We start from the raw sequence: 25,631 nt of genomic DNA on the forward strand, positions 1-25,631 counted from the left end.
TATAATTGAGGTACATACAAAGTACATGGAGACTTTGTCTAAGGCAACAGGAGAAGTTTCCCAGAGGAGGTGATAATTGAGCTGGGCCTGAGAAACAAATGCAAAGTTTCCTGGCAGGATAAATGTGAGGGAGCCAGGAAACTTTCCAGGTCCACAGAGAAGCATTTGGAAAGGTCAGAGTTGCACTAGAATATTGGACATATTTAGTTGGAATATAGGTTGGGTGGAAAAGTATGAAGACACAGGGTGTGAGCTGGTTGTGAAGGATGCTGACCACCTGGCTGAGGCATTTTGAACTTTTAGCTTTAGGCAATGGGGAGCCAGTGATCTTTTTAAGCAGGAAAGTGACACCATCAGAGCTGTATTGCTAAAGATCATCCTGGTAATAAATGCTAAGTGTTTTATTTTTATATTTATTTATTTATTTGAGGTCACATTGGTTTACAACAGTGTATCAATGTCAGGTGTACATCATTATATTTTGGCTTCTGTAATAGACTGCACCGTGTTCACCACCAAGTCTAGTTGCCATCCATCACCATATACATGTGCCTCTTTACCCCTTTCACCATACCCCTGCCCCTTTCCCCTCTGGTAACCATCAATCTGTTCTCCATATGCATATGTTTGTTTGTTTATTCCCTACACATGCGTAAATTCATACAGTAATTGTCTTTCTCCATCTGACTTATATTGCTTAGCATAATACCGTCAAGGTCCATCCATGTTGTTGCAAATGGCACGATTTCATCTTTTTCATGGCTGAGTAGTATTATATTGTATACCACATCTTCTTTGTCCATTCATCCATTGATGGTCACGTAGGTTGGTTCCAAGTCTCGACTATTGTGAGTAATGCTGCAGTTAACATAGGAGTCCATATATCTTTTTGAATTAGTGTTTTCATGTTCTTTGGACAAATACCAAGAAGAGGGCTAGTTGGATCATATAGTAGTTCTATTCTTAATTTTTTTCCCTTTTTCTCCCCAAAGCCCCCCCTCAGTAAATAGTTGTATATTCTTCGTTGTGGGTCCTTCTAGTTGTGGTATGTGGGATGCTGCCTCAGCGTGGTCTGATGAGCAGTGCCATGTCTGCGCCCAGGATTCGAACCAATGAAACACTGGGCCAGCTGCAGCAGAGTATGCGAACTTAACCACTCAGCCATGGGGCCAGCCCCTGTTCTTAATTTTTTGAGAAATCTCCATGCTGTTTTCCATAGGGGCTGCATCAGTTTACGTTCTCACCAGCAGTGTATGAGGGTTCCCTTTTCTCCACATCCTCACCAACACTTGTTATTTTTTGTTTTTTTAGTAATAGTCATTCTGATGTGTGTGAAGTGACCTCATAGTAGTTTTGATTTGCATTTCCCCAATAGTTAGTAATGTTGAACATATTTTCACGTACTTTTTGTCCATCTGTATATCTTCTTTGGAAAAATGTCTGTTCATGTCTTCAGCTCATTTTTTGATCATTTTGTGGCTGCTGAGTTGTGAGTTCTTTATATATTTTGGATACTAACCCATTATTGGATGCATGATTTGCAAATATTTTCAGCCAGTTGGTGTGTTGTCTTTTTGTTTTGTTAATTGTTTCCTTTGCCATGCAGAAGCTTTTTAGTTTGATGTAGTCCCATTTGTTTATTTTTTCTTTTGTTTTCCTTGCCTGAGGAGACATGATATTCAAAAAGATACTAAGACCGATATCAAAGAGAGTACTGCCTATGTTTTCTTCTAGGAGTTTTATGGTTTCAGGTCTTACATTCAAGTCTTTAATCCATTTTGAGTTAATTTTTGTGTGTGATGTAAGATAATGGTCTACTTTCATCCTTTTACCTGTGGCTGTCCAGTTTTCCCAACACCATTTATTGAAGAGACTTTCCTTTCTCCATTTCTTCATTCCATTTCTCTTGGCTCCTTTGTCAAAAATTTACTGTCCATAGATGTGTGAGTTAATTTCTGAATTCTCAATTCCATCCCATTGATCTGTGTGTCTCTTTTTCTATCAGTGTCATGCTGTTTTGATTACTATAGAATTGTGGTATGTTCTTGCATTCAGGGAGTGTGATACCTCCCTAGCCAAAAAAAATAGTCAATAAAAAGAAATAAAATCATTCAGATTGGAAAGGAAGAAGTAAAACTGTCACTATTTGTACACGATATGATTCTGTATGTAGAAAACCCTAAAGAATCTGCCAAAAAGCTGTCAGAAATAATTAACGAATACAGTAAAGTTGCAGAATACAAAATCAATGTACAAAAATCAGCTGTATTTCTATACATTAAGAATGAACTAGCAGAAAGAGAAATCAAGAACATAATCCTATTTACAATCTCAACAAAAAGAATAAAATACCTAGGAATAAATTTAAGCAAGGAGGTGAAAGACCTTGTAGTTTTACACTGAAAACTACAACATGTTGTTGAAAGAAATTGAAGAAGACATAAAGAAATGGGATGGTATTCCATGCTTATGGATTGGAAGAATTAACATAGCTAAAATGTCCTTATTACCTAAAGCATTCCACAGATTCAATGCAGTCCCAATCAGAATCCTAGCAACATTCTTCATGGAAATAGAGCAAAGAATCCTAAATGTATATGAAACAACAAAAGACCCAGCATAGCCAAAGGAATCCTGAGAGAAAAGAATAAATACCAAACTTTAAGGAGAAAACCATTATTTACTGAAAATTTACATCATTTCATATTCTTTTTCATTTTCATCTTGATAATTAGGAACAAGGTCACCCTCTCCCTTACTACAGGCACTCTGTGAACTGACTTCATAACTCTTCACTCATTCAGCTAACATTTCCTAAGCAGTACCTTACTCTGTGCCAAAAACTGGGGATACAGAAATTAATTTAGACATAGACCCTTGTCCTTGAGGGAACCCCAGGCTATAATGAAGGAAAGGCAGGAACATAAAATATCATGTTACAAGGTAATAAGTGTTATAATCAGATTATTAATAGAAATATATAATGGTGGTCAAAGATGACTGATCTTTCTATCTTGAATTCCCTCCAGGATGATGAGCAGGTTTGAGGTGTAGGGTCAGGGACATGAGGACTTAGACATTCAGGAGTATATGTTCAATATTCAACTGAATCTACAGATCTGGAAGTGGAGGGAGACAGAGAGTGAGAAAGCATGCAGACACACTCGTACACACAAAGAAAAATACAGAGCTCTGGGAAACACTAACATGTAATAGGGAACAGGCAAAGGAAGAGGAACCCATGAAGATAACCAAGGAGAGTGATCAGGGAGATGGGTGAATCAGAGGAGTATAGGTAAACAAATTCAACAATTATCGCTGAACACTACTCTGGATCAGGTGCTGTGTTAAGCCACTAGGGAAAGAAATGAAGAAGACAGTCCCTGCCATGAGCTAAGATCCTCTGGCAGGAAGTTGATCTTTCCATCTCATCTGAAGCATCCTTGTGTGGCTTTTGGTGGTAGAATTCAGTCTGAAGAGGGAGGATATCCTCTAAATCAGTTGATGACAGGGCTTTAAGAAAGAAGGAATGCCTGACAGAGCCATCTGCAGAGACATTGAGGAAGATGAGGGCTAGTAGAGAGGCTTTTGGCTTTGTTGATTAGGAGTTCATGGTAATTTGGTGACACCACATAGCAGGGTCACTGCAGAAATGGAGATAGAGAACAAATAAAAAGCTAAGTCATGGTGGATTAGGAGGTCAAACAGTGAGGTAATCTTTAGAAACTAACTTTTCAAGAAGATCATATTGAGTGAACTGAGGAATGATGGGGTGGACATTGGTAAGAGATGTTTTTTAAGTTGGTTGTGACTTCACCATGTTTATAGGCTGAGAGACCAACATATGAGGGACCAAATCGGACAACATCTGAGAAGAGCCCATTGGGTTGATGAGCTTTGTGAGAGCAGAGCCAGTGGAGCAGTGGAAGCAGGTGAGGTGGGAGTGGCCCTACTCTTAGTTCTGAAACCCCTCTGCTTGGCTCAGGAGTCAAAATGGGAGGTTCAAAAGAGGCACCAGAGGTTGGAGGCTGTATCTTGCAACTCAGGGAAGAATGTTTGTAGGAGAAGTAGGATAAGGGGAGAGGAAGTTGAATTAAACCACAACAGGCATGGTTCAGATGAGATGAGAGGGTCAACTTCCTGCCAGAGGAGCATAGCTCATAGCAAGAGAAGTGAGAGAATATCTATATTTGCAATCCCTCAGCTTATAAATAATTCTCCCTCTGATTTGGAATAAAAATTGATATTGTACAGCCTGGAGGCAGTGGAAGGTGCTAAAATGACTCTTGCAAGTGGCATGTGGTAAAAATGAAAGTAGGAAAATTGGTTTGAACTCCAACTCAGTTGCATACTGAGTGACTTGAAGTAAATTATTTGAACACTCCGAACTTCATTTTTCTCTTCTGTGGAAAGGGAAGAACAACCTCCACATCCTAGAATGATTGTGAAGATTACATGAGAAGATGTGCATACGGTATCCAGCACAGTGCCTGGGACACAGTAGTCATTAGTCAACTCTTGACTCCCTTCCCCCAAGTCCTCTATTTCCTTAGTCCTATCAGCATAGTGTGCTGGAGTCTCCAGATGGCCTCCCTTCTTCCTTCTGTTTATTCTTATAGATAATGAGAATATTGGAAAATCTGTGGATGCAAGGAATCCACTCCATACCGTCCAAGAGCTGACCATCTCCTGGATTGAGTCAAGCTGACCAGAGAGGCCTGCAAAGCACCCCTCCTTCTGCCTCAACTGCCAAGCATTGAGACAAGCCAGGCAGTTTCCAGGATGTCTGATAGCATCAGTTGGTCATAGATATGGGCCTAATATGTAGTTAGAGACATTCTCAGGCTCTGAAACACGTCTTTGCTGGTCAGAGACAGATCGTATCTGCTTCACACTGCTGAAGGTAGCAGCAGATCACCCTACAAGTCCCACAGAGACACAGGTTCAGGTTCAGGACCAGCCTCAAGGGGCCCTGGAGTGAAGGCCACCCATGGAGTCCCAAAGTGGTCCAGAGAAATCCCCAGCCACTTGAAAAAGTCATTCCTCACATTTGTATTATCATTTTATAGTTTAGAAAGTTTTTTTGACACATGCTAGGTGAAGATTTATACATATATGGGTATGCATGTTTAATATACTATAAATAATATTTTAATAAAATTATAAATTGTATATCATAACAAATATTTATTATAATAAAATAAATGATTTATAAATAAATATGATATAATTAATATTACTATTTAATATATATTTTAAAGAACCCAAGGCCCAGAGAACTTTGCTTAGTCTGGATCATCCTTCAGAGCTGTTTTAGACAGATTTGAAGAAAGACTTCCCTAAACTCTTATACCAGAAAAGATTTGCTATTACTTTCTTTCATAACATCTCATGTTTATCTTATATAATACTTAGATTTTTATTGTGGTATTGTTTGGTGAGTCCCTCTTTACTTTGTTAGAATGTAAGTTCTAGGAAGACAAGGTCCTGGTCAGTCATATTATCTTTGGTATCTCTATCATCCAGACCATTTGAAAAATTCATGAATGGGAGAAGAGGGATCTTAAAGACCATCTAGTCCACCACATTTATAAAGAAGAACAAAGAAAGGAATTTTTCAACATCATATTACAAGCCTGGCATAGCTGGGCCTGAAACTCAGGTCTCCTGACACTCTGTCTAGGGCTTTTCTTAATGAATATTCAATCCTGATTACCTCTGGCTCAGAGGTCGTCAAGAACCAGGGACAAGGGGAGACCAAGGCATTCAGTATTTAGATGTCACCTTATTTTCAGGCTTGCACAGCAGGAAGAAATATTTTTTATCAACAAATATTTATTGAGTACCTACTATAAGCAAGGCGCAGTTCTAGGCACTAGGGATATAGCTGTAAATAAGATAAAATCACTGCCCTCATGAATCTGTGTAGAAGACACAGACAATAAACAAAAGTATGAAATGCTCAAAGCAAAGTCAATAGGCAAATTATAAACTAGTAGAAATATTTGCAATTATTATTACATAAAAGGGAGAATCTCTCTAATATATGAAGAACTTCAAAAATCAACTAAGAAAAAGAAATCAGCAACTTAATAGAAAAATGGGTATAACAGACATGGTTCTTGTGCTCATGGAGCTTGGGTAGTGGCTGGGCTGCAGGGTTTTAGGGGGCCAAAGGAGATGGTGCTTTCTTGAGTTGCCCCTCTCATGCCTTCCTAGGGGCACAGCTAATAAAAGTTTGAATCTCACCTCTGCCACTTATTAAATATGTGACTTTGAGAGACGTTGCTTAATTTCTTTGAGCTTCATTACCCTCATTTGTGAAATGGGAATAATTTTTATTCTACAGGGCTGTTGAGAGGATTTAAGTGATATCATAGACATGAGAGTGCATGCTACATAATAAGCACTCAACAAAACTTTTTTTTCTTCCATTTTCCACTTCTCATTCTGCCTAAAACTGAGACTAGAGGAGCAGTTCTCTTCTATTCTTCTTCTTGTGTCAATATGTAGCTTTTTTGCTTCTTACCTTGTACTATCTGGCCTTGACAGGTGCTTCCAGGTATACCACTTTCCTGAAATCCCATGAAGTACCTATTTATTAGCTCAATTTTGAGGTCAGGAGTTGGATAGTCAGAAAGATTAGTAATTTGCCCAAGGCCCCACAGCTGGAAAGTAGCAAACTAGAATTCAAATCCAAGTCTTTGAGCTTCAAGCTTTTGTCACTATAGCACAAGGTCTTACGTGACAATTTGCAATGCCTGTCACCAGTCAAGAGCCCACTTTGAGCATCTTTGATAGTTTTATTTACCACTTAATCTAGTTGTAACACTCTTTAACAGTAAGACATATTTGACTATCTACTTCATAGCATCTGCTTTGGGGTTAGAAAAGTTCAGGTTAGGGTCCGGCCCCATGGCCAAGTGATTAAGTTCACATGCTCTGCTCTGGTGGTCCAGGGTTTCACGGGTTCGAATCCTGGGTGTGGACATGGCACCGCTCATCAAGCCAAGTTGAGGTGGCCTCCTTCATGCCAAAACTAGAAGGACCCACAACTAAGAATATACAACTATGTGCCGGGGGGCTTTAGGGAGAAAAAGGAAAAAAATAAAATCTTTAAAGAAAAAGTTCAGGTTATACATTGGAGATTCTGAACTACCTATTGCCATTTAAATCATGGTGGCTGACACTCTTTAGATAAGCCTGTGGAAATCGACATATGCAAATATAGGAAGAACAATAATATAAAGTGTCATGGTGACTAACTCCAGAGAGAAGTATGTAGGAATTGACTGCCTCCTAAATTAGTGCTAAACCAAGTTCTAGCATCCTAGTACTAGAAGATGTTTAGTTGTGGTGTAAGCTCAAGGGGTTGGCCTAAATTCTCTTTTTCTTCCCCATCCTTGCCCTTCTTTCAGTCAGGAAAATGAAAATGGTCTGTATGTGCCAAATCAATGACACCAGGGGCACTCACCCCATTCTGAATTAGAGAATATATATTTTAAAGAAATTCAGTTTTGTTTCTTTCAAATATATGCAATGGACTATCTCAAATTGGTTCCGCTTTCTTTCCTTCCCTATCCATTTAAAACTATTGCCCAAGGGTTTTTACCCTTAGGTGGATCATTGTAAGAAACAGATAACAATGGTTGGTTAGGGTCACTTCTGTTATTTCTGTCATAGATGGAAGCTTCTGAAGGACTCTGACTGGGAATAAGGTATAGGGAATGAAAAGTAGAACCAGTTTGCTTTTCTAAGTCTTTAAATAACTCTCTGGTACTGCTATCTTATTTACTTCATTTAGTTTTTCTTTTTTTCTTTTTTTTTAAAGATTTTATTTTTTCCTTTTTCTCCCCAAAGCCCCCCGGTACATAGTTGTGTATTCTTCGTTGTGGTTTCTTCTAGTTGTGGCATGTGGGACGCTGCCTCAGCGTGGTCTGATGAGCAGTGCCATGTCCGCGCCCAGGATTCGAACCAACGAAACACTGGGCCGCCTGCAGCGGAGCGCGCGAACTTAACCACTCGGCCACGGGGCCAGCCCCATTTATTTTTTCTTTTTAAGAAGCTAACCAAAGTTCAGCTTCAGCCCAGCCTTGTCTAATGATCATAAATTGTAAATTAATTGAGGTTTTCCTGGATAAAACTGCCCTTGTAGACTGAGATAACAACTGACTTGAATTTGATACTTCTTAGCCAGAGTTATATTATATATTTTTGTAGATTATGTCAAAATCCCTACCCTTTTTGAGTTGTTGCATACCATTTGAATCCTGCGTCTGCCATTTACTAGCTGTTTAACTTTAGGCAAGTGACATGATCTCCCTGAACCTCAGCTCCTCATCTGTCAAACGGGGATAATTATAGTATCTCCCTCATAAGGTTGTTGTGAGGATATTAAATAAACTAATACATGTAAAGGGCTTGAGGCAGTGCCTGGCACTTAGGAAGTTCACAGTATGTGTTCATTATTATCATTGCAGTACAAAATGAATCTCTCAGTAGGTCCAAGGTCTTTGTCCGTTTTCTCTCAGACACATTTGGTATGTTGGATAGGCCTTTGGGCTTCTGTGATTCTAGTACATCTATAGATATTCAAAGGTATTCTTAGGCTTATATTTATCCTGTTGATCAGCAGTTCCTTTGTTCATACAAACTCACCATGTTCTTTCCTACCTCTGCACTTTTACTCATGATCTTTCCTCTACCTGGAATGCCCTCCTTTAACTATTAGTCTTATTATCCTTCAAGGGTCTTTTTAAATGCTACTTCTCTGACGTCTTTAGTCCAACCAGTTGGAATTAACTTTTCTTTCCATGGCATAGATTCCAAAATTCCTTGGCTTAGAGGTGGAAGGGCACTGCATCACCTGTACCTTCTCTGACTTCTCATATCTCATTGGCTAAGTTTCAAATCCTCAACATAGCATATAGACCTTCCTTTAGTTTGGCCTCCTGCTTACCTCTCCTATCTTGCTTTCAGCTATTCTTTTCTTTGCTCTCTGTATTCCAGGCCACATCAGCCTCTTTATCTTCCTGGAATAGGCCACATTCTTTTTCATCTCGGAGCCTTTACACATGTTGTTTCTTCTGCCTGGAATGTTTTTTTACCAATTGTGCACTTGTCTCATCCCTTCTCATTCTTCAGTCTCACTTCAAAAGTTACTTCCTCAAGAGGTTTTCTTGACTTATCCAAGTTTGGTGGATTAGATTCCCTTGCTATGTGTTCTCCCAGCTCTCTGTGCTTCCCCCTTTATTGTCACATTTACCTGTAACTATTAGTATAATAGCTATTTTCTACTACACTGCAAATGCCAAGAAAGCAGGCATCTTATGTGTCTTATTCATCTCTATCTCTTGAGCACCTCACACCATGCCTGATACTTAGAAAACACTCAACGTATATTTGTTGAATGAATGAATCTAGTCCAACCTCATTGTACAGATGGAAATATGGAGGCCTATAGAGGAAGAAGGATTTACTCAAGGTCCCAAAGAAGTAAAGGCAGAGAAAAGAGTCTAGATCAGGTCTCCTGACTTCTGGTGCAATGTTCTTTTCCATACATGCATCTCTGCTATGGTACTTGTTCCTTGTACATGCTTATGTATCAGTCTGGCTCCTGGACTAAGCTATGAATTCCTTGAGGACAGGGACCATCTCTTATACCTGTACTGTTCAATGTGGTAGCTACTAACTACATATAGCGATTGAATTTTGGAAGCATGGCTAGTCCAAATTGTGATGTACCCTAAGCGTAAAATACACACCACATTTCAAAGAACATAAAATATTTAATTAATAAAATTTTACATTGCTTACAGGTTAAGATAACATTTTAGATTCATTGTGTTAAATAAAATATATTAAAAAAATTCTTTGACCTATTTATATTTAAAATTTTTAATATGGCTATTAGAAAATTTGTGGCCCACATTATATTTCTATTAGATGTATATTATTGCTCTGCTGTATATTTATTTTTCCCCTTGGTGCCAAGCATAGAGCTTTGCAACCAGTAAATGCTCAATACACCCTTGTTGAATAAAGTTGAGCTGTAGTGGATAGGTTAATTGCTGTCACCTATCTTGTCAGTATCACTAGGTTTGTGGGGAATCTCACAGTGAACCCTCTGTCCTCAGGCCCAGATGTACATGAAGTTCTTCAATCCTGGCCTAGTGGTGCCCTATGCATTGCATCAGACTTTGCGTTTCCTTTCAAAGGAAGCTCCAGTGCAATCATATGCACTGCAATCACCAGGGTTGAGGTGGAGTGTGTGGACACCAGCCTCTTGCACAGGAAGTGGCCTCAGCTTTGCAATTTTCTTTGGGGCCTTTTCTTGACAGGCTTCCAATAGGAGGTGGGAATAGGGGAGAAGGGAGATGAACTTGAAGTTGAAGCGGGGCCTTCTCAGTTCTTTCATGGAGGTGAGATAAGCTAAGGAATGTGGGGACCTTGGGCTATGAGGTTTCCTTCATTTGGTTATGCATTTATGCATTCATTTATTCAACTCACAGCTGTGGAGCAACTAGTTCATTCCTGGCCCTGTGCAAAAATAAAAAAGTCATTCACAGTCCTTACTTTGGGCAGTTCTTAGTCTCCTGGGAAAGACAGACACATAAGTGCAGTGTGGACAGTTTTCTGAGACTAGAGGGGGCCAAAGCAGGGAGTGGGGTGGTCAGAGAAGGCTTTCCAGAGACAGTAAGCATCATTATTTTTTCTCTCCATCCTTTAAGATCTAACTAAAATCCTACTTTTCTAAGAACCTTGTAATCACCACAACCTCCTCTCCCCGTGTCCTGGAAAAATCATGCCTATCTTACCTACTCTTCTGATAGCACTTCATACCTTTGTCAAATCACTTGTCCCATACTATAGAAAGACTTAGTTCCTTGGGTGCGTGCCTGTGTCCCTCTCGCCCCCAGTCCAAGACTCCCTCAATATGATATGGTGGCTGAGGCTCAGACAGGCTGTGCGTGATTTTACAAGGCATATGGTTAATGAATTATAAAGCTGGGTCTATAACACAGGCACTATACCTTAAGGTCTAAGACGCAGGGACTCTGACTCAAAATTCAATATCTTTCCACTCCAGCACTGAGTGAATAAATGAATGTGTTTACAGTGTGGGATCCTGCCTGCCTTCTCTCCTAGCACTCAACTCTTCTTCCCCATCCCCCTTTATAAGCACAGCCACGTCAAAGAGTATCCAAAATAGGAGGTCTCTGTGTCTTTTGGTTGTATAACAGGCCTAAATGAAAAGTCCCCTTTGTGCTGTGCTGCAAACTTGGCCCTACCCAGCATGCTTTGTGTTTGTGAGGTAAAGAGGAACTCCAAGAAGCCCAATTCCCTTTGCTCTAATTCAGGCCTTCTGCATAGGTGGCATGATTTGCAGGTTCTCCTGACTCCTAATGCTTTCTTTCATGGACCTGCCATGGGACTCAAAGTGGCCACCATTAATTACTACTTTAAGTGAAGACATTGTCTCCAGAAAGCTCCTACTAAAAAGCCAGTAGAGTACCTCAACTGGTAGGTGAAAAAAAAAGGAGTGGGTAGTTGGACTTGAACTTACTCATCTCTATGGTGTGAGTAGGGAGGAGGGGGTTCCTCCCTAGGAAAGTACCCGCAGGACAACCCTGCTTCCATGCCAAGCTTCAGTCAGAAACCAAAAAGAAAAAGGAACTGAATCTTTCTAGCAGCCAGATCTGAGGAACCTGGTCTCGAGGACTAAGCCAATAAATTATTCTGGTAGAAGGAAGTTTTCTGCAAAGTAGTGTGAGTGCATGTGAATCCCTATCCCAGGCTGTCCCTAGAGCCTTTAGGCCCTACAACAACAAGGAAGCCCACAATGAGGGAGGAGCAAGGATGTAAGGGATAATAAAGGAACTAGGGAATGTTTGAGCTAAAGAGGCCACTAAAATCATCCAGTCCACCTTCTGTTGGTTTAATGGGAAACCAAGGATAAGGAAGGAAACAGAGCTCGCAGATCTGGGACTAGGGCACAGGAGTCCTGGCTCCTAGTGTCTTTTCTCTTGAACATGAATTTATAAAACTCTATGTAACCTGCATAGATTATTCACTGAGGCTTGAGCACTGCCCAGGGTCCTACTTTTGCTATGTAGACTAAGGACTGGTACTTGGACACTGCAATCATTGAAGGTGATCCCAAGTATACCCTGAAAGCACCACAGGAATTGCCTCTCCCATCTGCCATGTCATCAGTATTCATGATATAGAGCACTGCGCTCCTGGCTGTGAATGGGCACTGCCCAAGGATTGCAAACACAAAGTGTTAGGAAGCCATTCACTTTCTTCTCATACCTTTCATGTCCTTCATGAAGCCTGAGGGCCACAGTTAAACTTAAAGGTGTGGCACCATGTTTTCTTTCTCAAGGTCAACTACTTTCCTCTCTTCTCCTTCCAGCCAATGTGGGAGAGTAGAAAAAAATAGCATTTGGAGTTAGAAAGACCTAAGGGCAAAATCCTGCCCTCTCCATTGTTTCCTAGTTTGGCATCCTTAGGCAAGTCACTTTACTTCTATGTTCTTCTGTTTCCTCACCTAAACATAGAAATAATGATAATACCATACCAGAGAGTTGTTGATTAAATGTGATAACACATGTAATGCACATAATAAGCACTTTAATAGATGTGCATTTCCTTCTTTCTTTGCTTCCATAAGCCCTCTGGATGCCAGAATGTGACCTGTGGTCAGCAGGGCCGGCTTCATAGGCAGGTGACCTTTAAAGTTTCACAGGGCTTCATGCTTAAAAAGACCCCATACTTGGCTTAGTGGCCTCACACTTGGCTTAGTGTGACCCAACCCCATACTGCTACTGTTACCATCTTGCAATTCTTAATTTTCTTACAAAAGGCCCATCATTTTCATTTTGCACTGGGCCTTGCGAATTATGTAGCTGGACCAGGGGAGAAACTGTACCAGGGGAGGTAAAATGGATATTTCAGGACCAGGAGGCATTCTGACAAAGTGAGAGAACACATAATTTGGAGTTGATAGAAATGGATTCAAATTCCAGCTATGCCACTGATTTGCTTTTTCTATATCAGGCATTTCCTTTCACCCCTCAGAGGGTCAGTTTCTCACTTTTGACACTGGGGATTTTCATTTGATAATGTCTCAGCTCTGACATTCCAGGATTCCCTCAGTAACTCTGAGGAAACCTCCTTGGCCCATACGCGGAGCCTAGGGTAGCCAGGGGCTTTCTGCTCCAACTCTTTGCAGCTTGGGTATTCAGTATCTGTTAAAGGTTGGCTGGGAGTGGGCAGGGGGCATGGCAGTGGGAACTGTTGCTGCAGTAGTGAACCCTTTCACAATAGCACTATTTTGTCACTTTGCACCCAGATTTCCGTTGGCTAACCTCAGCCTTATCTTCCTCATTTTTGTTTCCTCTTGAAGATACCAAGGGCCCTTCAAAACACACGACCTTCTTGCTCACGGCATAAAGCCCAGCTCCCTCTGGCCTCTGCAGTTTGGCTCATCACCAGGGAACCCGTGCCTCCTCTGAGACCAAGGCATCACTCCAGTAACAGGTACAGTATCAATTTACTCTCTGTGCTTGGATTCCCAAGCTGTAGCAGTGTCTACAGCTACCACAGGTGGCCTGGACCCCCCCTTCCCATTCTCCTTGAATTTTCCTCAGGGATCCTGGGTCAAGGGTGGGAGAGAAGAAAGTTCCCATTGGTCTTCTGCCCTGGAGCTTTTAATGGTGAGAAAGGAGGATGACATTTCCTCCCTAAACAGGCTGTTTAGGAGACAGCCACATGAAAGTAGAATGTTTCCCGGTAACAGGAGTCAGGAAATTTGAGTAGCAGTCCTGGTTTTACCATTTACCCACTGTGTATCTTTGAGCAAGTCCTCTCCATTCTAGAAGTCACATTTTGGGCTCTTCTGCAAAGAAGAGGAGGGGAAGGATTAGATAGATGGTGTCTAGAGACTCTTTTAGTTTTTATATCCTTTATTCTGATGATTGTTAGCCCTCTGTTGAGAAAGGACACAAAAGCCGTGCTGAGTAAATATATCTGGGTGGGGCTGAACTATGCCTGAAAAAAAATCCAGACTATCTCCAGTATGAGGAGGACCAGCTGGGTCAGTTTCAGTGCAAGTCCTTCTATTTGATGTGTTAGAACAGGGGACAAGTGATAATATTTCACGTAGTATAACAGACCAAGAGAAGAGCTTTCAGAGTCCCTCAGTATCACTCCATGTAGATATCCACCTCTTCTTCCTACAGTTCTGGCCAGTCTTTCTCAACTGAACCTGCTTTTCTTATATACACTTTACTGGAGAGGCATAGACTAGAACATTAAGAGTGAAAATAAAACCAATCTAATTTCAGCTCGGTCATTGAATCCTTCTATTAATACTGGGGCAACATGTTCCATAAGGTTCTTCAGCTTCCAGTGTACTAAGAAGGAACTTTTAGCCCCATCATACCTCGCCTCCTTTTTGATGAAGTTAGAAAGGGCATTTAGGAGGCTGTAGACACTTCCAGTTTATCCAGGTCTTCTCACTGGAGCTGCTAGCCGATGAGAGTGATAATAGTAGAAAGGTACTAGTCCAGTTCTCTCTCCCCTGCCACCCTGAACTCAAATTCTATTAATTAGTTTGCTCAGCTAGCTTCTACCAACAGCTCCAAGGACTGATCCAAGGTATATGGGAGGCTCTGAAAAGCTCGCCAAACACTTTCCTAACAACTCTTCCAGGTAAGTCTTCTTGTCCCCATTTCCAGAAGGGTAACTGAAGTCCAAAGAAAGACTTATCCAACACTAAGATCGGCTAGTAGTGTCAAAGGCAGCACTAGAATGCAAGTTTGTCTATTCTGCCCACTATATCATACCTTATGACCATGATTGTTGCTTTGGCTGAAAAAGCCACACTTCTGGATGGCTTGGGATGGTTTGGGTAGGTAGAGAGGGGAATGAGGGGATGGAAAAGACAGTTTAGAGTCTTAGATTTGAAGTCCCTTTCAGATCTCAAATTGGAGGGACATGTCACCCCCTCACCAACATGCATTCAACTAAGAGTTAAGATTAAAAAATAGTAACTTTGATTTTTTTGCTGAAAGACAAGTCCCTCTGCCTTATCTTAGCTGAGACAGGGCCTTCTGTACCCATGGGACAATTTTCCATTCCTGATAACCTTGGAATATTTTCCACTTTTCATGCCAGTATCTAATATAGGCCAGATACTTTCTCATAGATCAACTGCCACAGCTGGGAAGGGAAGGTATTTGACACAGACAACCTGGAATTTTTAGCAACAGGATCTAGGTGTTGCCAAAGGAATTCTCCAAGAAGTTCCAGGCCTGACCATGCTCCTGGCAGCTTCCTTATTTCCTTGATGGTTGTAGGTTGAAGGATCTCAGTGCCTCACAGCCAAGTCTACTGTCTGTCTTTTGCCTTCCTTGTTAGCGTGTCTCCCATTTCTCAGAGAGATACACAGAGCAGGGAGGTAAAAGGACTAATGTGGAAAGCTAGAGGGCACAATGGGGTGATATAGGGCACAGCCCCGAACTGTGAACAACTTGTATGACCTTTAACAACTCTATTCCCCAATGAGCCTTCATTTCCTCATTTATAACATGAGTGAGTGAGACTAGATGATCGTCCTTTTATAGCTGCCATTCTTGAGTCATGAGGGGACAAAGGCATCATGTTAGGCAAGGCTGAGTCCATAAGAAATTCTTGTTTCATCTGTCCTGACCCTGTTTAATCAATTGTCAGTTGCCGTTGCTTTCCTTCTGGTAACACAACCACCATTTTTTTTGAGCATTTGTTATGTATCAAGTACTGAACTAAGGGCTTTACATACATTATCTCATGTCATTTTCACAATAACTTATTAGCTAGATATTATACTTAAACACATTTTGTGGATATACTAGAGCTCAGAGAGATAAAATGATTTATCCAAGGTTTCCTAGCTACTTAATGGTATAGCCAGGATTCAAGCCCATGCTTAACCTCAAAGCCTATGTTCATAACCACAACACTCTGAGAACATAGTCTGGGAGGGTGGGAAAATGGGGGTGATGACACTGACTCTTGGGCCTGGTCCTTTTCTGGTGTCAGGGAGGCAGACAATGACCTAATTGTTTTCTCTCTGCTGCATAGAGGAGCCCACTGAAGCTTGGACCCCTAAAAATGCCATAGCTATAGGAGTCAGGCCTAAGAATCCCCTAATTGAGCACTGGAGCCTCACCTGAAGTCTCAACTGGGCTTTCCCTACATACCCTCAAGATCCCTCTTATGTTTAGGATCCTTATACCTATTTTGCTCACTACCCTAATATGGTGCTTCAGCTAGTCTCTATAGCCTCTGCAGTTTCCCTGGGGCTCAGGGTGTGACTTCTTCCTTTCTTTTTCCCTCCAGGGCCACATCTCCCAGGAAGATCTGGACTCTCCACTGAAGCCCCTGGCCCAGCCTCCTGCAGTGCCACGCTCCGTGTATTTGACAAGCTGAGTTGGACACTCCATGTGGTAGAGTGTCAGTTTGTCAAATACCCCAAGTGCGGCACATGCCTAACAGCTCCAGGCCAGGACAGTTGGGATACAACAGACTGACTTGCAGCTAGATACAAGAACACCCGTTAAACACCAACTAAGCTCTCCCAAGTTATTTTGTGTGACTTTGAGCGAATTAAAGCACTATATGTGAAGGTGCCAGGGGAAAGTGAAGCAGCTCTGGGAGCTACAGCCCTGGGCTGTGTCTACACACATTGTGGGAACCCAAGTGGGGCACAATAGTCTTGAAAAGGTATACGGGGCTCAAGGATGGAAGTGTTCCTTGATTCGTTATTTTCTTCCTTCATGTTTCTTTTCCAGAGTCTCTCAGCAAGGACACCACGATTCTTGCACAAGTGTTATGGCAGGGTTTAGAAACCCACTTTCCTGACACTTGGTCCTGGCTTCTAAATACACATTGACTTTACCTATCTCTCTCCTTTTCCTCATACCTTTTCTCCTTCTGAGTACACTGTCTCCATTTCTCTCTGTCCATCTAATGCTTTCCCATACTTTCTGGCTCAGCCAAAGCCCAGTCTCTCCAGGGACTTTTGAAAGTCAATCTACACTCTTTCATTCTTCATTCTCAAAGCACTCCTTGCTTTGGTTCTTGTATAGACCCCTTTATCTCCTATTGCCTGATGGCACCTCTTCAATTGTTAGTGAACTTTTCCAGGGGATATTTTTGAATTCACCACTAGATTGTGAGCTTCTAGAAGACAAGACTATGTTTCCTTGATGTTATCTCCCCATTCTATCCCTACCCCAGCCCCTAGCACAGTACTTTGGTTACAGAAAATATTCAATACATGTTTACTGATTGATTGACTTGCCACTAGTCCAGTAACCTTGGGCCTTTGGGCCCTATGCCATCTAGGAATTTTGAAGAAAAAAAAACTGTGGTCACCACAATGTTTAAGGTAATAGCCAACATTGAGGATTTTTCTTCCTGAGAAACAGGGTCAAGATCAAGGAGGAAGAGGGAAAAAAATAGGCTCAGAGAGCAAATAAGTTTTGGAATTACTTGGTAACACAAAGGCATCAAGTGCTTTATTATAGAATTTATCAGAACCTTTAATATTCTAATGTTGCATTAGAAATCCCCAAGAGGGAGCTATAGAATAAAGCATTTCTCATTCCTATCTAATTGTGGAAACTTTTTTCTGTGTGTCATCTCCTGGGTTTAATGTTTCATGGAACAAAATTTGGGAAATTGCCCTAGAGGAACTTCATACTTTCCTTCTCTTCTGCATAGCTCCTCTTTTCACTCCTCCACTTTCCACTGAACAGCCACCTGCCTAAGATGAGTCGTATGTTATCATTCCATTTTTGTTTAGCCTATCTTGCACCTTTAGGCCAGTTCTATACTTAGGACTCTCTTACTGGCTTATCTTGTGTGGAAAAAATTATCAATTTTTGGGCAAAGATGATCTCCAGAAATTTCTGGTTGCACTGAATATATGCTTCCAGGAGTTCACAGAGCTGACTTCTGGTCTCTGTTCTACCACTGACTTGATATGTGTGACTTTAGACAAGTCACTATTCCTCTCTGGGCTTCATTTCCTCATCTGTCATATTGGGAGAGTTATAATCAATAATCTCTAAGCTCTCCAAGACAAGAGATTCTGAGATATCCCTGGGGGTCCTCAGCTTCTATGGAGGGGGGTGTCCCTGGATTTGGAGCACCTTTTACCAATGGAAATACAATTAAGATTCTCTTCCCAAAGCCAGTAATTCCTTTCTCTAAGGGTAGTAGGAAGAGATAATGGCTGTTTTCAAAGGCTGTGGGGTCTGGACATAGAACTGTTTCATTAAGGTTTCCACTGGGTGGGGGAGGCCTGTTTCAGAGGCTTGTAAGCATGATGGGGAAGAAGTTGCTTCTTTCACCAGCTATATGAAGCTGGCATCTGGGGACGGAGAAATGCTGAGATTTTGACCATGGAATTGGCAGGTTGTTGGTGGTAAATCAGGGGACTCCTTATTCAATTTCATGTACTATTTCGACTTCTATAATTGTCCCAAAGGGGAGTAACTCCTGGTGAAACCTGAGCTGATTTTAGGGCTGCATTGGAACCAAAAGTGGTAACATGTCAGCTTCCTTGAAGAGTGAAGAAGTTGATTTGATATGAATTACATGAGGGAAAGGAAGCAGTGTTGACCTGACCCAGAACAGGTCCTCACAGCAGGGATTGATTTAAAGTCATATGTGTGTGTGCACATTCACAGACAAACAAACACACATGCTCACACTCCTATTCTTTATTCCGGCTTGAGGAGAAAGATTTCTTTGCTCTGACCCCATATTGTAAGAAGGGGCTAGGAGATAGAGATGACTTATGAAGTATACACCTACTCCAAAGATTTCAGGATTCCAGGAGGTAGAAATCTTTGAGGGTGATGAATCCATACTTTGGAAAGAAGGGAGCCCTTTATCTCTGTATCCATAGTCCCCTGAGACAGAAGAAAGGTTCCCCCTTTTCTAGGTTCCCAATTGACTTGGGAAGAGTCATCCAGGTGGAGCTGGCAAGATGAATATGAAGGGAATGGAAGGCGGCTGAGTACTATTTTACCAAAGACTCATTGTGTTCCAGCTGGGCCCACCTCTGAAGTGAGGAAAGGTTGGTATGGGTGAGAAGAATAAAGACCAGAAAAGCAAAGGTGCTGTTCATACTCCCAGGACCCCAACCATCTCAACTAGTCTCACTTCAGTTACTCTTGGTAGGTCCTTGAAAGAAGACCAAAACAACCAAGATTGCTATCATGATTAGATATTTATTGAGTAGCAAAAGAGTATGAGAACACTAGTGCAGGGTAGAACTGAACTCTGGCTTGTTACATGACAATCTCAAAAGCTATCTTGCCCTAGAGAAAGGGAAGTGATCCTGGACTCATCTGGTTCACTGAGGTGGCAGAGCTGAGCCTCCTTCTGGTCTTCTGGTGGCAAGAGGCCAAAGGTGAGTGGCGTCTTGAGGCATGACGGCCAAGTCCTAGTGTTAGGGACACTTCCCTCTGGTCTTTGGAGAGAAGAAGTGGAAGCCCCAGGCAGGGATACCAGAAGAGCCTAGGGCCTTACCCAGCAGCAGACCTGCTTGTGGTACTTATAGTAACTTCTTAAGCAAAGCCAGTTACTTCTAGGGGCCCTAATGTTGGCAAGGAAGACATGTTGCACTATCCAGAAAGAAAGGTAGCAGGGAAGGGGGCCATGCAGAAGGCAGGGGCTGAATAGGCAAATATATCAGTAGGCCCTGGCCTAATAGGCATTTTTAGCAGAGTCTCTTTCTGTTGGTGGCCAGAAGCTCATAATCTGGGGGAACTGTGTGCAGCGGGTGAGTGTAGTCATTGTTGATCCGGGTGATGATCTGGGACTCCTGACTCAGGCAGCGTTCCTCAGAGTACTCGTTGCCCAGAGTCCAGGAAGCTGGCTCTTCCCTGGAGCAGCCACTTGCAGAGATGGTCACCCTCATGGTTTCACCAGAGTCGTTGGCCTCCCTGGCATGCACCCTGTGGCCCAAGAGCCCACCACCCATGAGAAAGGACTTGAGTCCAGTACCCTGGTTTCCCACCATTCTGCCCCAGTTTTTGCCATCTGACCCTCAGGCTCTTGTCACCCAGGGATTCTTGGAATGGAGGGCTAGTGGACCTAAGTTATCCTGTGTGTTTTGTGGGCTAGGACAGAACCTCAGGAGGTGCTTCAGAGAGGTAAGAAAGCTGTGCCCTGACCCTGAAGGCCTCTGGCCTTAGGATTGGGTCTTTGCCAAACCTCCTTTCCTCCATGCCAGTGACCAACAGAATTGAGGGGCAAGGAAGGGGTCAGAAGATGGAAGAGGAGAGGCTATCTTACCTGGCCACTTCATAGACATGCTCTAGAAAAGAAGGAGGAATCAGGTCAGAAGTCTCCACAGGGAGTGGACAAGGACCAAGCATGGACCCCGGATACCAGTAAAAAGGTGAGGGAAAGGGAGACAGAGAGGGAAATCTCAATATGTCTCAGCTTTCCAACAACTTGGAGGTATTGGGAAGGTAAGTTGAAACACAGGGATGCAGATTTCTCAGGGAAAGGAAGAGGAAGCACACTTGGCCACTGTCCTCTTTAGCATACTCTGGTTCAGGACATTGAGCTGGAGCAGTTGCTTGGTATGGTTGGGGAAGGGACCCAGGAATCTTGCCAAAGATTCCCGGGGAGTTCTTGTGGGAAACTTGGCAGCCAAGCCAAAGCCCAGGCAGGAGGTGCTGAATTAGTCTGATGTCATGGACCATTGTCTAAGCTATTCCCAAATGCACTGATCCCCACTCTGCACCCAGGAAAGGTCCTGGAATAGGCCACCATTGCTCCCTAGTGTCTGTGGAGGAGAAGTATCTACATTCTATGCAGGCCTAAAGACTCTATAGCCTGGTACAAAGATGGATGTCTCTTGGTACTGCCCTCTAGGGGTTTATAATCTTTCAGGGATGCAGCTGGGAATGAGTGCATTAAACAACAACAAAGCAAACACGACATGCTACAGGCCTTCTGCCTTGTGATAGAGCCCTGTATTTCCATGTCTTATCTCCTCCATTGGTCTAGTAGCTCCTATACTGAAGGGGTTGTGTCTTTTTCATTTCTATATGCTTAGCAACTGACTTGGGCGCTAAATAACTACATGTTAAATTTAATCGATACTTCAGCACTGTCTCTCTTATAGAGAGGTAGAAAATGGTAGTTTTTGGAAGGCAATCCAAGAAGGAAAAACATGTGAAGGTTTGAGGTGTACAGGCTATCTTTTTGACTCCAGTGACTGTAAGGGAAAATAGGTATAAGGAAGTGGTGGGAGTTGAGAAGATAGACTAGAGCTACATCACAGAAGGATTTGAACGGAATGCTATATTTTAACCTCTATCTCCTGGACCATGAAGAGCCCTGGAGGGTTTTTGAGAGGGAAATAATCTAATACAGTTACCGTTTATACCCAGTCTCATTGAGATTATGATGAATGTTTTCCTTTTAGTACCCCTGGGATTTGTGGTCACTTGAGGCATCTCCACACCCACGTTTAGCCTCCTGGGTCATAGCCATGCTAACTGGCCAAGACCAGAACTTATAGTTGAGACCTGGGAGAAGGAGATACCCAAGACTCCCTTTTCTTCTTTTGTTGAAGAGACCCATGTGGAAAACAGGCTATTTGGGAACAGGAGCTACTACAAGGAAGAGACACACTAATGCTAGGTAAAATGGCAAGTGCAGCAGGCATTGAGATATAGCTAGATTTTACTTAGAAATAAACGTCCAAATTTTGTTTCCTCCTCTGTTGTCTCACAGTTGTTTAATTTCCCTGATAACTACATCTTCATTATATCACTCCTCTGATTAAAGATTTTTGGTGATTTTTAGCGCCTTTGCAAAGCCTAGAGAAGAAAGTCCACATTCCTTAGCTTGTCATTGAAGACCTTCTATAATCAGGAATGAATTTTCCTTTACCCCTCTATTTCCCCATTACTCAGCTACATGAATTTTCTTTATTGATTACTCCATTAAGCTTTTACACCCTTACTCATGTAGTTTCTCCTTCCTGGAATACTGCCTGCTTCCAAATTGTTTTCACCCTCCAAGACCTGGTCTAAGTCTCACCTCCTTATGAAAGCCCTTGCTAATTACTCCAGCCGTAACTGACTCTCCTCTCCTCTGGATCACTTTAGCCTTCATTGTCTTCTCCAAGCTTTGAGTCCATAGCCTTTAGTGCTATTTATTGTTATTCATAAACTCCATGCTTCTACCTTGAATCCCCTAAATAAACTGTAAGCAACTTGAGGCCAAGGATTATGTCTGCTTCTCTTGCATCCTCATTAGACAACCCATTAGAGGGATGGCTGTACTAGGCTGGATACCAAAAATTTGTGAATTAACTTCTATAAGTTGTATTGTCATTGTTGGCTTCTATGTCTCCCTGTACTCCTACTCTCACTCTCAAACTAGGCTGGGAGCTCTTTGAAGTGCCTGATACAGAGTTTATGCTCAACTATACTGCCAGAATGAATGAATGAACAGGAGCCACCAGTCATACTCATCACTCACCCTGTTGGGACGTCTTCCGGCAGAGCATGATAGAAGCCATGGTGAAGACCACCATACAACACAAGGAGATGATGAGAATGATGGCAAACATAGGCAAGCCCTTTCCTAGAAGGCAAAACAAGACCAAGTATATCTGATTGGAAATGAGTCCAGAAACAGAAACTCCAAGGATCATCCCAGACCAGCCCATATCACTTCCTTTTCCATTTCCCAACTTTCTTAGCTAGCCAGAGAGACAAACAAAACCCCAGCCCCATGAGAAAGACTTGAGAAAGGCTAAAGACTCCAAGTATAAACAAATTTTTCCAGATCCACTGGTTGATGGCTGATTGGCCTGGGCATTTGAACTAGTCCTACATACTTTCCATGAGGCCAAGACAAGAGGTTTTCACCTTGTCTTAGAGGGAAGAAAGTAGTACTCTGCCTTCCCAGCTTCACAAAAAATGCTACCTTATTGAGATTCTCGTCAATTATTTATAGCCACAAGGATTCTTTCCTTCACAATCTCTGGCCTAATACCCAGGTTTCTTTTTCCTCAAAACATATTTCTACTGGGTCCCCTGGGTTACCCCCCCAAATCATGCTTACAAGCTGAAGGAAACCACTAGACTGGGCTTCCAATCCTGGATCTGTAATTTACTTGCTCTTTGACTGTGGTAGGCAGAATAATGGTCCTCCAAAGATGTTCACATCCAAATTCTCAGAACCTGTGAGTATGTTATTTTACATTGTAAAGAGGAATTAAAGTTGCAGATAGACTTAAAGGTGCTATTTAGCTGACATTGAGATGGGGAGATTATCTCGAATTATCTGGAAGGGCTAATTGTAATCACAAGGGTCCTTTAAAAGTGGAAGAGGGGTACATAAGAGGAGGTCAGAGTCAGAAAGAGATCTGAGGATGCTACATTGCTAGTTTTGGAAATGGTGGATGAAGGCCAAGAGCCAAAGAATGTGGCTAGCCTCTTGAAGCCAGAAAGGACAAAGAATTTCATTCTCCCCCAAAACCTCCAGAAAGAATACAACCATGCTGACACCCTGATTTTAGCCTAGTGTACCAGACTTCTGAACTCTAGAAGTAAAGGACAAAACATTTGTGTTATTTTAAGACACTAAATTTAGGGTAATTTCTATAGCAGTAACAGAAAATAAATACAGTGGCCTTAGTCAAATTCTTGATTAGGCCTTAGTTTTTCCATAAGTTCAATGAAAAGATTGGAGGATGTCTAATGTATTGTAAGCACAATATTCTGAATCTAGGGGGAGAGATCAGGGAATAGGAAGGGGTAGGGAAAGGAATTCCAGTGCCCTTAGTATTACCTTCTACAGCTGGCTTTGTTTTACCATATCCCAAAATATTCTGTCCTAGAAATTTGGTATTTCTAGAAAATTGGTCCTCAGAGCTCTGATTGGAGCTGAGAGAACCAAAGCTATAAACTGATAGAGATCACAGGAATAATCTCTCTTGGAGTGAGTCAAATAGTGAAAAGCTTGATAGACAATGTAGGACACAAACCCGACATCTGAGAATTTTCATTTCTCCCAAGGTAATCTTCTCATCCTACCAAACCAACTTTCCAAGAGGGATCTTCTAACCTCCCTTCTCCTATTGGATATTGCCCTGGAAGAGGCACGGAATTATGGAAGCCTTCAAGTCAAATGTGACAATGCAAAGGTGGCACACAGAACAGGTTTGTACTATGCCAGGAGATAGCCAAGAAGCTCTGCAATCAGGAAGGGAGAAGTACAGGGGCATTAAGAAGTCCACCCTCAATGATACACAGCCAGAGGATGAGACCAGGAGTGATAGTCATCAAACTATTTAGCCCCAACCAATGAAAACAGATGCCTACTGTCGACCTGGAGTCTTAGAGGTCCCCTACTATACTAGGCACCAACACTTTTGTTGCAGGACCATGGAGTGGTCTGGAGAGTTCTGAGGGATAGACCAGGGAAGCCCAGGTGATAATGGAGAGGTCAGTGCTTAAACAAAGCAAATAATTATCGACTAGTATAAGAATATTTTATCGTTTCAATCACTGCAGTCATACCAGTGAATACCAGCTGACTATCAGCTCCAGGTGAAACATAAAACACTTTCTTTTTGGGGTTTGTATCTCTGAGACTGTGACTTAGGTATCTTTGAGACTTTGGAGGAGTCATAAATCAGCTGCAAGCTGCTTGGTGGGCCCTAGTGAAGATCTCAAGTAATGAGGGTCTGCTATTACCATTACTTGGTCAAATGCCCATCTCCCTGGGAGACTTGGCTGAGGTCATGGTCTCATTCTTATTCTTTCTTAGAATGTTTGGGAAGCATATAACTATGACAACAGAGAACCAGCTAAGGACATGTATACCATTCCCCTTAACTCCACTCTGACTTTGCTCATCCTTGGATCTGTATCTCTTCTTCTCCATCCCACCCACACCGCACCTCTGGGGACTTTGACCACTGCCTGGCACATAGCAAGTAATGGTTTGTAGAGTTGAATGCCATAGAACAGCGTATATAGTAGGAAGTTTCAGTTGCAAAGTTCACAGCCAAGATGGAAGGATAGAAATTCTGGCATTGCTCTTACCTGACCCGGCACTGGTCTCCCCAAGATAGCCATCCACTTCAGTGGTCCAGCTCCAGGATGGGTTTACTATAGATGTTGCAACAACAATAGGGTATTAAGATCAGAGGCCTCTCTTCTAGCCAGGAACTGTGAGGTGGAGGGGGTTGAAAATGTTGGGGTCCTTCTCTAGGCATCTGTGCTGAGCTTTCCAGAATTCTTGGCCATGTCATTGACCACTAGTACTATGAGATGAGTTATAGTGTCTTACCACTGGTGGTGGAAAGAGGGCACATAGAGGGGAGGCAACATACCCAAAGTCCCACAGCTAGTTAGACTAGGGGCAGAGATCACAGTTTTCTCTTTTCCCACTTTTACCATGGGACTATTCTAACTCTCTCCTTCCTTTCGTGTCAAAATTTTCATGAAAAGTTTCACTTCTTCACGACACATAAATCCTTGCTCTCTCTCTTTTATTTCCATTTCTTTATTATGTTCTCTCTGAAGAAACTA

General features: G+C 42.2%; 1 protein-coding gene across 8 annotated transcripts in view; it reads right to left on the reverse strand.

Moving 5' to 3' along the window:
* VSIG4 (V-set and immunoglobulin domain containing 4) overlaps positions 1–25,631 on the reverse strand; it is a 120,056-nt gene that overhangs the window by 76,167 nt on the left and 18,258 nt on the right. For 4 of the 8 annotated variants that reach the window (XM_070502545.1, XM_070502543.1, XM_070502542.1 and 1 more), the window contains exons 5-6: positions 25,143–25,208; positions 22,567–22,671 (exon numbers count right to left, since the gene is read on the reverse strand). In XM_070502545.1, coding sequence (XP_070358646.1) covers positions 22,567–22,671; positions 25,143–25,208 — 171 coding nt within the window. Of the gene's footprint in view, positions 1–19,275; positions 20,019–20,358; positions 20,381–22,566; positions 22,672–25,142; positions 25,209–25,631 lie in introns of those variants that run through there. The other 4 variants (XM_070502547.1, XM_070502544.1, XM_014830427.3 and 1 more) reach the window with 3 other exon arrangements.

Source organism: Equus asinus, chromosome X (genome assembly GCF_041296235.1).
Source record: "Equus asinus isolate D_3611 breed Donkey chromosome X, EquAss-T2T_v2, whole genome shotgun sequence".
Classification (NCBI taxonomy): domain Eukaryota; kingdom Metazoa; phylum Chordata; class Mammalia; order Perissodactyla; family Equidae; genus Equus; species Equus asinus.